We start from the raw sequence: 13,948 nt of genomic DNA on the forward strand, positions 1-13,948 counted from the left end.
GTGAGTAGTGTTGTGTGCAGATTTAGATTCCGTATATAGGTTTCCCGATTTATGCCCTTAGATAGGTACAATTCACATTGGCCTTATTGGGACATAGAAATCCGGCCCTTATTTAGATATTGTCTGTACAAACCAAATACAGGCAAGGTCACCTACATCCGTCCATCCATGTCACAACGAATTCTTGGAAAACCAGACCCTTAAGCCTTTAGGAATTTCCCTGAGCTTGAATATTGATTTCTCCAAGAACTCATTAAGTATGCATGAACATCTATTCCTTAGGGGTTCATTCATGATGTTCCTCTGCCCGACTTTTACGTCAATACTAGCATTCCTAGACACCTTCAAGGTATAAATATACCAATACTTGCCCTGGCAAATTGCGGTTCCCGGAGGATTCGATCCAAGCCAGACTACGCGGTTTGCGAAGGCAAGTTCGGAAGGAGATCAAGTTCCAGCCTGATGCACTGACCTGACACTGCCATCCTCCTTGCAGAGAATCCAGCTCGAGTGCTCTCGGACTTCCCTTGCGGGGGGGTTAAAACTATCGAGTCCAGGAAAGAGATTCCAACCTCTCTCATTCTCAGGTATAGAGCGGACTAGAACTTGGAGAAACCTTTGGCAACTCTTGGCAAAACAAAAATATAGCTAGCTATACTTTAGAAACAGCACCTACTTCAAACCTCGTACTGCACTTAGGATAGGTACACTGGGGTAGAACAATTTAGAAGCATCAAATGAGTATCACATTTTAGCATTGTTATTTATGTATGTATTTTGATTAATATATGTCACAGCTACAAACCATGCTATTGCAGTATTCATTTGTCTTACTGCTAACCTTGTACATATTGTACATCGCAGTCTGTCTTACGATTGTAGCAATTCATATCTCTTGCATGAGAAATAAGACTGTTCAATAAACCCTTTTATTGAAACGCCCGTCTCTCTATTTCTGTGCAACTCTGTAGAAACGAAGCATGCACGATTGACTGAGTGAAACTGTTATCTATTGTTTCCACGATTCTGAGACTGTTCCGATTCTAAAGGGAAACAAAGTTGTCATGTGTATGCGGTTGTCAGAGACTAATCTCTTCTTGTATATTCGAGAAGTTTCTAGTGACCTCTGAGTTAGCTGGCACACACAAGTAATTAAGTTTAATATACTCGATAGAGACATACTGACCTTAGTCCTATGTCAAATCTATAGCGTATGTTATTCCAATGCGCAGAGCCTATCAGGGATATAGGATCTAAACTACAATAGACTAGATACTTCTGGGATAGCTAGATACCACACTTCTCAGGAAGTTGTCATCAGAAGGGAGGGAACATTGCAGTCCATTGCCTAGTGATCACAACCTTCCCTGATCACAGTTTCTGGGCATAATACAAATGGCTATCCTGGCCCCCAGAACTCAGAAATTGTTGGACTGGAGAAAAGGAATGAAGAAGGACTACCTGGCAAATCGAGGCTGCAACAGACTGCACCTGCTGGCTAGAAAAGAAGAAAGGATTGTGCCTGCTGTGTCTTGCTTGTGGAGAAGTTGATTCCTGAGCCCAGCCAAAGTAAGAAACTCCAAGGGTCAGTTGGCTGACCTGTTCGCAGCACAGCGACACTTCGCTGAAAAAGCCTGCATAGGCGAGTTGACAGCATACCACAGATCTTTGTCTCGCCGCTGTGCAGTACCAGGGACCAGGACCCGACAAACAAAAGTAGCCCCCCCAAAAAAATTGCGATTCCTACACATTCCTTAATTAAGAATGAATGGATTGCATGCTCAATTTGCGAGTAACAAATAGGTACTCGCAAAATGCGCATGTAATTTGAAGGGGGCCACAAGACCACCCTGATGCACCCCCAAAAAAAGGCAGGTATGCCTTAGGGCCATGTGGGTGCACCACAATGCACTTTGAAAAATGCATTTAGTTTCATTTTTCAAAGGAATTGCAAATTACCATCAACTTGAAGGTGACAGTAAGAACAATAGTTACTTACCTGTAATCTGTGGTTCTCCAGTATTGGTGTCTTTCATAGATTCACATGCCTGAATCATTCCCCGTCGTCGGAGTGGGAGTCCCACGGTACATAGAAAAGCAATATTTATGCATATAACAACCAAAAAACCCTGGTAACCTGAACCAGGAAGTAAAGTAGCCTAAGCTACAAGGGAAAACACTTCCACATCGATGACTATCACAGTCATTATATCCAGTCCAAACTGCAGCCAATCAGGCAACAGCACCCACCAGAATGTTCTCCTCAGAGGCTCAGGCTCTCAGATTTTCTCGCACAGGAGTGAAGCAATACATAATAGCCTAAAAAGCCTCTGAGGGGAGGTGTGCGGGTTGCATGTGAATCTATGAAAGACACCAATACTGGAGAACCACAGATTACAGGTAAGTAACTATTGTTCTTCTCCAGTATTTGGGCTGTCTTTCATAGATTCACATGCCTGAATCAGAGTAGATAGCAGTACATAACCTTATGCTCATAAGACGCCACTTTGTATCATAGACATATACATTATGAAACAGTATAACCATAGAGAAATACATGTGTGTTTCAACATATGCAAAACAATTTCAAGACAGAAATAATATGGAAAAGAGCGTCTTATAAAAGCATAGTGGAGGAGGGAGAACAGAGGCTCACCTTATTTGAAAAGATTGCGTAGAACAGCTTGTCCCACTGATCCATCCACATCACTTGCAGCTTCCAAACAGTAGTGTCTGGTAAACGTATGGCAGCTGGACCATGTTGCCGCTTTACAGATCTGGTGAAGAGGCACACCGGCGAAAAGAGCTGTAGATGAAGAGATCGCTCTCGTAGAGTGTGCTCTTGGGGTCGCTTGCAATGGTCTTCCAGCTTGATCATGGCATAAAAAAATTGCAGCCGAGATCCAACGAGCTATGGTTGGCTTTGATACTGAATGGCCTTGGCGTGGTTTACCATATGCTACCAAGAGTTGGTCCGATTTGCGCAGTGATGCTGTACGCTGTAAGTAAAACTTCAGACATCTTTTGATGTCTAGGGAGTGCAAGGCCCTTTCTGCAGCTGTTATCGGATTTGGGAAGAATGTTTTCAAAACTATGGGTTCATTAAGATGGAAATCCGTCGGAACCTTTGGCATAAACTTTGGATTAGTGCGCAGCACCACAGACTCAGATGTGAATTGCAGAAAGGGTGGATGAACAGTGAAAGCTTGGAGATCACTAATCCTTCTTGTTGAAGTTAGAGCCAATAATAAAGCAACCTTCCAAGAAAGGAACTTTAGATCCACCTTGTGGATGGGCTCGAAAGGATGCCGCATTAGTTGTGAAAGTACTATATTAAGGTGCCAAGAAGGAGGTGGACGCCGAATAGGCGGGAACATCCTAAATAACCCCTTAAAAAATTGTTGGATGACTATTGGAATAGAGAGAGTTAACACCATCCTGCCGAAACTTCGAAATTGCAGCCAAGAACACCTTCAGAGTAGAGTGGGAAAGACCTGACCTCGCCAACTGAAGAAAGAAAGGCAGAATTTGCTCTGGTCTTGCGTGGATCGGATGGGGATTAACAGATTGACACCACATGCAAAACCTCTTCCACTTTAGTGTGTAAGTTTTAACAGTTGCGGGTGCTCGAGCATTGGCCAAAACCTCTTGACAGTCTGGAGGGATATCTAGGTGTGCAAATTCAAGCTGTTGAGGAGCCATGCCGCTAATCTCAGCGATGCTGGGTCCGGATGACAAATTTGACCGTTCTGAAGGGTCAGAAGATGTGGAATTGGTCGAAACTGTATGGGCTCGGCCTCCGAGAGGAGGAGAAGTTCTGTGAACCAGTACTGGCGGGGCCACCTGGGAGCAATTAAAATCATGCGGCAAGGCTGTTGTTTGATCTTGCGCAGAACTCGTGGAACCAACGGGATTGGTGGAAAAGCAAAGGCATATATTTGCGACCAATTCATCGAAAAGGCATTTCCCAGCGAGTCCTTGTGGGGAGCCCAACTTGCAAAGAATGGGCATTTGCGGTTCTGGCTGGTTGCAAAGAGGTCTAGATCGGGATGCCCCCATTCGTGAAATACCCCGTCTAGGAATGGTTGGTGTAGCTCCCATTCGTGATTCGACGTTGTGGTTCTGCTGAGGGAATCTGCCAGAACATTCGTGATTCCTGGGACGTGAATGGCTTTGAGGTTGATCTTGTGGCGAATCGCCCAATCCCAAATCTCTTGCGCTTGCTGAGATAGGAGGGCTGACCTCGTCCCGCCCTGTTTGTTCAAGTAATGCATACTTGTTGTATTGTCTCTTCTTACAAGTATGCATGCTCCTCGGATGATGGCTTGGAAGGATTTTAGAGCCAAGAATATGGCTCGCAGTTCTAGCAGGTTGATATGCCACTTTCTTTGTTCTAGAGTCCACCTGCCATTGACTGTCATTCCTTGAAGCTGCGCTCCCCAACCCTCGAGGGATGCATCTGTGGTGACTGTGAAATCCGGCATTTCGACCAGAGATGGACAACCCTCTATCAAGTGGTTCATCTGACCCCACCATTGAAAGGCGTCCCGCATTCGTGAGGTGATGTGAATGATATCCTCGAATGACCCTGTGATCTGAAGCCATTGCAGATTGAGCTCCTCTTGCAACGGTCTCATTCTGTACCGACAGTTGGGAATGAGATGAATGCAAGAAGAAATCATCCCTAGGAAGGATTTGTACACACGGACTGAAACGCACTCTTTTGATAGCAGTGAGCGCGCAAGGTTGCATATCTTGATTTGCCTTTCTTTTGACACAAAGGCCTTGGACAGATCCGTGTCTAATGTCGCTCCTAGGAACGTTCTTCTTTGCGAAGGAGCTAAATGCGATTTCTCCAGATTTGTTGACAGACCCAGGGACTGGAAGAGTAAGAGGCATTTTTGAACATGCTCGGATGCTACCTTGGCGGAACTCTCCTTGATAAGGCAGTCGTCCAGGTACGGGAATATTTGAACTCCTTGCAGACGGAGATGCGCAGTCACTGGCGCTATGACCTTTGTGAAGACTCTGGGTGCAGAACGGAGTCCAAATGGGAGGACTCTGAATTGAAAATCCCTGCCAGCCACTCTGAACCGAAGAAATATTCTGTGCCTGGGTAGGATTGGTACATGAAAATAAGCGTCCTGCAGGTCGAGGGTGGCCATATAATCTCCCATCGAAAGCAACTGCAGAATTTCTTGGAGCGTTAACATCCGGAAAGACATTTTCTTTAAAAATTTGTTGAGAGCGCGAAGGTCGAGAATTGGACGCCACTCTCCTGACTTTTTCCGGATGAGGAAAAACCTTGAATAAAAGCCCGTTCCTTTCTGTAGTAGAGGGACTTTTTCGATTGCTGCTTTTTGAATCATCAAATTTATTTGGGAAAAAAGCTCCTTGAGATGAGCAGGGGGTGGGCCCTTGGGAGGAGAATTTGGTGGAATTTTTGTGAATTCCAGAGCATGGCCTCTGGATACTATATCTAATACCCACTTGTCTGTGGTAATCTTGGACCAATTTGAATAGAAGTGGGATATTTGACCTCCAATCTTTGTACGTGGTAACGGTAGAGATGGTGGCAGGTGGCAGAACTCATTGCTTCTTACTGGACTCTCGTCCACGAAAGGACTGTTTCCTTCGAGACTGCGAATATGGTTGATTTCGCTGACCGTAATATTGCTGGCGATAATTCTGAGATCTTTGGCCAGTTTGGGAGGTTTGGAAGGAACGCTGCTGATTATAACCTCCCCTGCTAGAGAAGGATCCACGTCCTCTGGCTCCACAGAAGGAAGACTTTCGAAATTGCAAACTACCCAGGGACCTTGCCGTCTCCGTATCCTTCTTAATCGCCTGTAGTGCTTCATCCACATGTGCACCGAACAAGGACTCACCATCAAATGGCATGTCTATGATTTTAGACTGCACCTCCTGGCGAAAAGATGTTGACTTCAGCCAACCCTGCCTCCTCAGCACTGCAGCTCCTGCCAACTACCTGAACCCAGTTGATGCCACATCCACTGCTGCATCAATGATCTCCGCTGATGCATACTCCCCTTTCTGCAAGATCTTTATGGCCTCGGATTTTGAAGGCTCCGATAACATGTCGAGGAAAGGAGAGATGTCGTACCACATCTGGCGGTCGTATCTCCCTAAAATCGTCAGGGAGTTTGCAGCCCGAACTGTGGTTGCTGCCATCGTGGAAACCTTCTTTCCTATTGCGTCCAATCTTCTACCATCTCTATCAGGTGGAGCTGATATGGGCGTTGGTGGATTTCTAGCCCGTCTCTGAGCCGCTTGTGCTATAACAGAGTCCGCCTTAGGTTGACCAATAAGGCATGCTGGCGAGTTACTTGGGGCTTTATATTTCTTGTCCAGCCTTGGTAACACTGCTGGAAGAGAATTTGGGGTAGCCATCAGTCTCAATCCCTCCTTCCAAATAAAGTCGATGATTGGTATTGCCCGAACCTGCTTCCTTGGTTGGTCCTTAAAATCATACAGGAAGCAGTCATCCTCCTTTGTTTCCATGGGGATCAGGAATCTCTTGGTCGCTCTTTCCATAAGTGAATGGAAATTCCCAATGTCCACCGGGGGAGAATCCACCGGAGGCGGAGCACTTGGAGAAGGAGTTTGTACCTGATAATTATCCCACTCCGACATGCTAGATTGATCATTTACCTCTCCTTCTTCCCTTTCATCGTCAGTAACCTGCAATTGACGAGATGGCAACGGAGAAGGTGGTCTTGGAGACTGAAAAGACGACAACTGCACTCTTGGCCTAGGTGTCGACGGAAGAGATTCCGCCGTTTCCGAAGGAGGGAAAAGTCTATAATAATCTTGCAACATATACTGCAGATTATCAAGCAGTTCCAATGGCATTTGACCAGACGGCACCGGTGCAGGAGGTGTCGGCTGTGGTTCCGTATTAGGATCTTCGTCCTGGTCATCATCATCATCATCTTGATATTTGATGAGAAGCTCCGATGGACTCCTTGCAGTCCGAAACCTCTCATCCTCTCCAGAGTCGTTATCCTCATCCTCCTCCGATTGTAAAAGTTGCGCAGGCAATTTTAGAGGCGAAATAGCTCCTAAAGACGATCCTCGGCGCTGAAGAAGCGTAGTCGCTGTTGCCCTTTGATCAGATACGGCAGACGCCAGAGTCGCAGTCCATACCTGCATATCCATGCAGGTAGATAAAGGAGGTGGTGACAATCGCGTAGACGGAACCGACGACGGTGGTAATCCTGACGAAGAAGCCATTTTCGACGACGAGGCTGTTTTCGTCGACGAGATGGTAGCCGTCGACCAGGCAATCTTCATCGACGAGGGCGTCGACGACGAGGACATTTTCATCGACGAGGGCGTCGACGACGAGGAAATTTTCATCGACGAGGACGTCGCCGACGAGGCAATCTTCGTCGACGAGGGCGTCGACGAGTCCATTTTCGTCGACGCATGAATCTTGGTCGACGAGCCACTCTTCGTCGACGGGGCAACTGTCGATGGTACCACAATCTTCGTCGACGGAGCAGTCGTCGACGGGGAAGTCTTCGTAGACGGAGCAACTTTCTTGCTTCTTACCGTCGACGGAGCGGAGACGAGCGATGACACCTCCTTCGTCGACGAGATGGGTTTAACACTCACCGAGACCAGCGTCGACGGCGACGAAGCTGATGACATTATCATTGCAGGTCTCGGCGACGAGAATGTAATCGTCGACGTTGAAACCGCGTCGACGATAATAACCGTCGACGCCACTGCCGTCGACGGCGCCGTCGACGACGGCAATCTCACCTGAGGTAAATTCCTGTCAGGAAAACTTTTAGCGGGTAGATTTTTTCCTGATTTGCTCGGGGGCGTAGAGGGCTTGGTTCCTGAAGGTGGAGACGTCTTCTTAGATGTAAACGAAGACTGACCCGAGCCCTTAACAGACTGGGCTCTCCTCAACACCTTCGCCCCAGTAGAAGAAAACTCTTCTTCAGCCACCCTCTTTCTGGAAGACATAGAGGAGGCACTCTCTATCTCTGACAAAGGAGCATCTTTATCCTTGAGCTTCTGTAGCCACAGAAGAAGGCGTCCTTCCCTATCCCTTAGGGTTTTCTGGGGGAAAGTCCGGCAAATCTTACACTCCTTCACCTCATGATCAGGATAGAGGCAATAGATGCATTTTTTGTGAGGGTCTTCAGAAAAAAGCCGAAGCTTTCCGCAGGACTCACAAGGTCTGAAGAGGGATCTCTTTGTAGTTGACATCCTAGAAGTTGAAGAAACAGCAGAAAAAACTTGAAGTACTGAGCAGAGCTCAGGGAGACTCCCTTCACACGACGTGCAGTAGAAAATCTGAGAGCCTGAGCCTCTGAGGAGAACATTCTGGTGGGAGCTGTCGCCTGATTGGCTGCAGTTTGGACTGGATATAATGACTGTGATAGTCATAGCTGTGGACGTTTTTTCCCTTGTAGCTTAGGCTACTTTACTTCCTGGTTCAGGTTACCAGGGTTTTTTGGTTGTTATATGCATAATTATTGCTTTTCTATGTACCGTGGGACTCCCACTCCGACGACGGGGAATGATTCAGGCATGTGAATCTATGAAAGACACCCCAAATACTGGAGAATTTGCGATTCCAAATTGCGAGAACGCAATTTGCAAATGCATGATGCATTGCATTTCCCTAACTGCATTGACAATTAAGGGAATTGCAAAAAAATTCGATTTCCTTAACTGCGAATTGCACAAAAGGTGCATGCATCGGAAAAGGCCATTTTGCAATCGCAAACGGATGAATTTTTCGATTCGCACTGTTTGTGATCGCAAAATGGTTTGATGCATGGGCCCCAAGGTTTCTTGGTGTCAAGTTCATTGAATTTGCCTATGCTTGCTTGCAGTAAAGTAAAAAGTTAATATTTACTAAACATTTGTTAATTCTATATCTCAGGAACAATCCGGTATATCTCTTTTGTTTTGATGTCTAAAAAAATCTATAAAAATTTGCTTTACTTTTATAAATTGGTGTTGGATTTCTTGTTGCAGTAATTTCTTTGGTTTAACAAACAAAACCTGATAGGCCCTAAAGAGGTTGGTGTTGTATTGCAGCAGGGTAGTCCTTCTTAGGTCCTCTTCTCCGGTGCATTTTTATGCCCAGAAAAAATGCCCTCAGGGAAGGTTGTGATCACTATACAATACACTTGGCAGTTCGGGCTAGACTGTTCCCATGAGGCACAGGGTCAGACTGATTTGAATATGGACATGTCTGAACTGGGGTGGCGGAGTGAGCTAAAGAATGATGATGAATTAAACCCAGATCAGTTGACTGGGGGTGAGTGCTTGCAATGTTCAACACTCTGTCCATCATCTCCTTTGGTTTTGCTTTGTTCACCCTAAGTTGGCAGGGTATGCCCAGACGTGGGTCCCTTGCTCACTTTGCCACTGGATTCAAGCTAGCCTGGCTGATGACGGCTGATGAGCCAGAAACCAAACGGGTCCCAGGATGCTTATTTCCGGTCCAGGGAAGACATGGCTTGGCAGTTCGGGCTTGACTGTTCCCATGAGGCACAGGGTCGGACTGATTTTTATATGGCCATGTCTGAACTGGGGTGGCGGAGTGAGCTAAAGAATGATGATGGATTAAACCCAGATCAGTTGACTGGGGGTGAGTGCTTGCAATGTCCAACACTCCGTCCATCATCTCCTTTGGTTTTGATTCACTATCCAATACACGGCATTTCCTCACAGCTTCCATTCAAATCAAGTTAAGCTGTGCTAGTTTTAAATGTCTAAACCAACAAGAATCTCACTAATTAGTATCCAAACTCCAAACTTACATCCTGGCCAGGGACATGCTCAGCACCAAACAAGTTTTCTTGGTAGTACCTAAATTCTGAATTTTTACTACAGGTGGGTGTTTTTTGGTTCAGTCACCAATAATATGGAACAAATTGCTGACCTTCTGATTGATTATACATTAGCAACAAATCTTAATTTTTCCTTTAATCCCAGACTTTAGAACAATGGGCAATTAGTAGTGGCCATGTTTGACCATCGTACAGCATAATGTTTAAGAAAGATGTCTCCATGTTTATACTGAATGTATAAAGCATTACATGACTGGTATGAGACTCTGGAAGATTTTGCAAAGACAAAAGCTAAATAGACCACACTCCATGCTGGTTTAGAGAAATGGTTGGCTATTGTGAAAGACTTGAGTGAGTTGCAAATGCGTACAGCTGTGGAAATGCTTAGAGGCGACATTCCTGGATGCCACCAGTACTGTATCCAAGGAAATTAGATCAAACAGACTTGGCCACAACGTGTGGGTGAAAAACAGCAAAGGAACTCCAGGTTGCTTCACCTAGCACGCACCACTGCCCAGAAACAAGTGCCAAATTCAAAAGAGTGGCTTGTTTGCCACATCCCTCACGGCCACCATGTCAACCACTGATGCTAGTGGTTTTTAATCATAAAACCAGAGAAGTTGATAACTGATTTAATTAGCAATGATGAAATGACCTGAGAGAGCCCCAGTATTTGGGTAGAACATATACTGGAGGGTGTAGGTGGGTCGCAGAGATATCTAATCAACAGTGGACAGTTTGGCTATGGGAATGTTAGAGCCTAGTCTAATCAGATGAAATAGGGGAGATCTCAATCAATAATTACTTATAAAGTGCGGCTAATTACCCCGGGGGTATCCAGGCAGGTCTTTAGTTGAAGTACCAGCTCTTGTGTCCATTTCTGAACTCTGCGAGTGAGTGAGATGTTCAAAGGTGGAGGGAAGGCCGTTCCAGGACTTGGCAACGAGGTAGGAAAAGGAATGACCTCTGTTTCGGCAGATACGGTGACCATGGGTGAGGGCTAGTAAGGTTGAGCGCAGTCAATCGGCAGGATGGTGGAAAGCCAGGTGGTGATTGATGTAGGCTGGTCCCATGTTGTAGGGGGCTTTGTAGGCGCTGGTGAGAATCTTGAAATGGGATCTCTCCTGCACAGGGAGCCAATGGAGGCTTCTGAGGTGGGGGCTGTGCTGGTACGTTTGGGGAGGTTGAGGACGAGTTTGGTTGTGGCATTCTGTAAAGTCTAGAGTTGCTTGAGGAGTTGGGTGGTGACGTTTAGTTGTGGCATTCTGTAAAGTCTGGAGTTGCTTGAGGAGTTGGGCGGTGATTCTGTCGTAGATTGTATTTCCGTAGTCCAGTAAGCTGGTGACGAGGGCTTGTGTAACAGTTTTTCTGATGTTGATGGGGATCGATCTGAAGATCTTTGGGAGCATGCAGAGGTTGGCAAGGCAGGCGGAAGATACTGCGTTGACCTGGCGTTTCATAATGAGATTGCTGTCCAGGTTGATGCCGAGGTTGCAGGTGTGGTCAGTGGGGATCGATGTGGGTCAGAGTTCGGTGGGCCACCAGGTGTTGTCCACAATGAGGTGTTCTTCCCAAAGATCAGATCTTCAGTCTTGTCTGTGTTTAGCTTCAGGCAGTTGGACCTCATCCAGTCGAAGACGTCTGTCATTGCATTACGAAAGTTGGATCTGGTGGGGGTCTTCAGTGAGGGAGAGGATAAATTGGGTGACGTCGGCATAGGAGATGTTGTGGAGTTCCTGAACGCGGACGATGTCAGCCAGTGGAATCATGTAGGAGTTGAATAAGGTGGGGCTAAGGGAGGAGCCTTGGGGGATGCCGCAGATGATGCTCATGGGTTTGGAGGTGAAGGTCGGTAGGCGGACTCTTTGGGTGCGTCCTGTAAGGAAGGAGGTGATCCACTTGAGGGCGTCTCCCTAGATGCCGATGTGGTGGAGACTTCTGATGAGGATGTGGTTGGATACAGTGTTGAATGCCGCTGAGAGGTCGAGGAGGATCAGCGCTGACGTCTCATCTCGGTCAAGGAGGGTTCTGATGTCACCGGTCGTGGCGATCAGGATGGTCTCGGTGCAATGGTTGTTGCGGAAGCCTGATTGGGAGGGGTCGAGTAGGTGGTTTCCTTCTAGGTGGCCGGTGAGCAGGCAGTTGATAGCTTTCTCTAAGACCTTGGCAGAGAAGGAGAGCAGCAAGATGGGGCAGTAATTATTAAGGTCACTGAGGTCGGCGGAGGGCTTCTTCAGGAGGGATTTCTGCATTTTTCCATGCGTCGGTGAAGGTGGCCTTGGTGATGGTGGCATTGAGGATGTCGGTGACATTACTTGCTGATTTCTTTCTGTCCTAGGTTGAAGACATGGTGGGGGCAAGGGTCAGTCGGTGCTCCAGAGTGTATCGAGGTCATGATGGATGTGGTGTCCATGTGGTGAGCAGGTGGTGGAGATCTGGTTGAAGGTCCAAGTCCCAGCAGGCATGCTTGGTGATCTGCTAGAGTCTTTTTTTCCCTTTAAGTAAATTCTGGTAGCGCCGGTGCGCTTGGCTAAAGCAGACATTTCTGGTCAGTATGTAGAACATAATCAGCTTCAATACGTACTTTGGGCCCTTTTTAAAAATGCTTTGTGGTCAGTGCAAAATACTTAAAATAGAATGTTCTACTCTACCACAATAGCCAGTGAAGTGCCTTCAGAGCCTGTGTGATGAGTTTGTTTCTGCTGTTTAAACTCGTTCTTACTGGTTCGTTTTGTGGCCTCTAACTCTTGAACATAAGATTTCAGGAGGCTTGTTTAGTATACACCATGTTGCCAGAGGGTCAGACACAAAGCATCTTCTATACAATGCTCTCAGTTTAGTAGGAAAGGATTAGCTGCTTCATATAAGGAGACTGGGTGTACCCTATGTCAAATCCATCAAAAAACATATTGCCATGGTACTAGCTCTGCATTCAGAAAAAAAAGTAAAACCCTTACTTCCAAAAAACGATTTCATGACAATACAAATCCATGGGCCTTTAATACCTGGATGGAGGCAATGTTTTGATCAAAAGGTTAGCCAGCCTCACACTGGCACCCATCAAAGACATTCTTACAGCAGCTAGAGGGCTCTGAACCTGGAGGAATTGATACCTAGGTGGCAACATGGCGTAATTCCTACATGCCAAACCCGTTCCATCAAGTACCTGAAGAAAACTGACCGCATCCCTCAGTGACTGAAGGAATTACAATGGATTCACATCCAAGCTAGCGTCATCTTCAAAACTATATGTATTGTTTAAAAGGCCAAAAGTATTGTTACCAAGATGTTTCGGGTCAAGAACCTAACAACCTAAGGTGAACAGCGCCTTACTATGGATCAGGACAGTGCCGGACTTGACAAGAAACAATACAAGAAAATAAAAACAATGCAGCTGTTCTCTAGTCTCCTAAGGTGATGGAATAGCATCCTCATCTTCATGAGAACCTATCCAACCCTCCTGCAATTCCTGCAGAAGATAAAGACTCACCTCTTCAAAGAACACTATCCCATAACACAATATGAAGACACTTGTCATCTGCTTCTCTGTACAGAACCATGAATTGCAACACTAGGTGTTGCCAATTTTTCGGAACTCTAATGCTTTGATTTGCTCGATGCCAATTCCCTTACATACATGCAAGCCATCCATACCTGCCAGCAACATGTACAGCTCTCCTCTCCGTGGCTGTAGATTGATGGCAGCGCTTAAGAAATGGAAGGATGAGGCATACTGCTGCATGGTCAGGTGCACAAGTCCAAGGTTAGAGAGTACCTTCCAGTCAAAGGGTGCCAAGTAATTGGCTCTCTTCAGGCAGCTGATAGCCTGTGAGTAGAAAGAAGGTATTTGTTAGAAAAACAGAATATGAACAAATACAGGAGAGTCTCATGTAGACGTGCAGCAAAGTAGCAGACAGACCACTTACAACTGAAGGAGCCATCCTCCCCTCAAATAGTCATCAGTGACCACTCAAGTAGGGGCGGCATGCACACACTTTAGAAGGAAGCTAAGACTCACAAAGAAGTGTAGGCTCTGGAGAGAAACTAATATTTTATGAATGCACAGTAAGGGCAGCTGATTTACATAATCTTAGGGATGCAGTGAG

The 13,948-nt window shown here is 46.2% G+C and overlaps 1 protein-coding gene across 1 annotated transcript in view; it reads right to left on the reverse strand.

The window, feature by feature from the left end:
- The window catches only part of BBS4 (Bardet-Biedl syndrome 4), a 532,628-nt gene that overhangs the window by 100,685 nt on the left and 417,995 nt on the right, over positions 1–13,948 (reverse strand). The window contains exon 12 of the mRNA XM_085643924.1: positions 13,497–13,668. Within this exon, the coding sequence (XP_085500050.1) occupies positions 13,497–13,668 (172 nt within the window). The remainder of the gene's footprint in view (positions 1–13,496; positions 13,669–13,948) is intronic.

Source organism: Triturus cristatus, chromosome 3_1 (genome assembly GCF_964204655.1).
Source record: "Triturus cristatus chromosome 3_1, aTriCri1.1, whole genome shotgun sequence".
NCBI classification, from domain to species: Eukaryota; Metazoa; Chordata; class Amphibia; order Caudata; family Salamandridae; genus Triturus; species Triturus cristatus.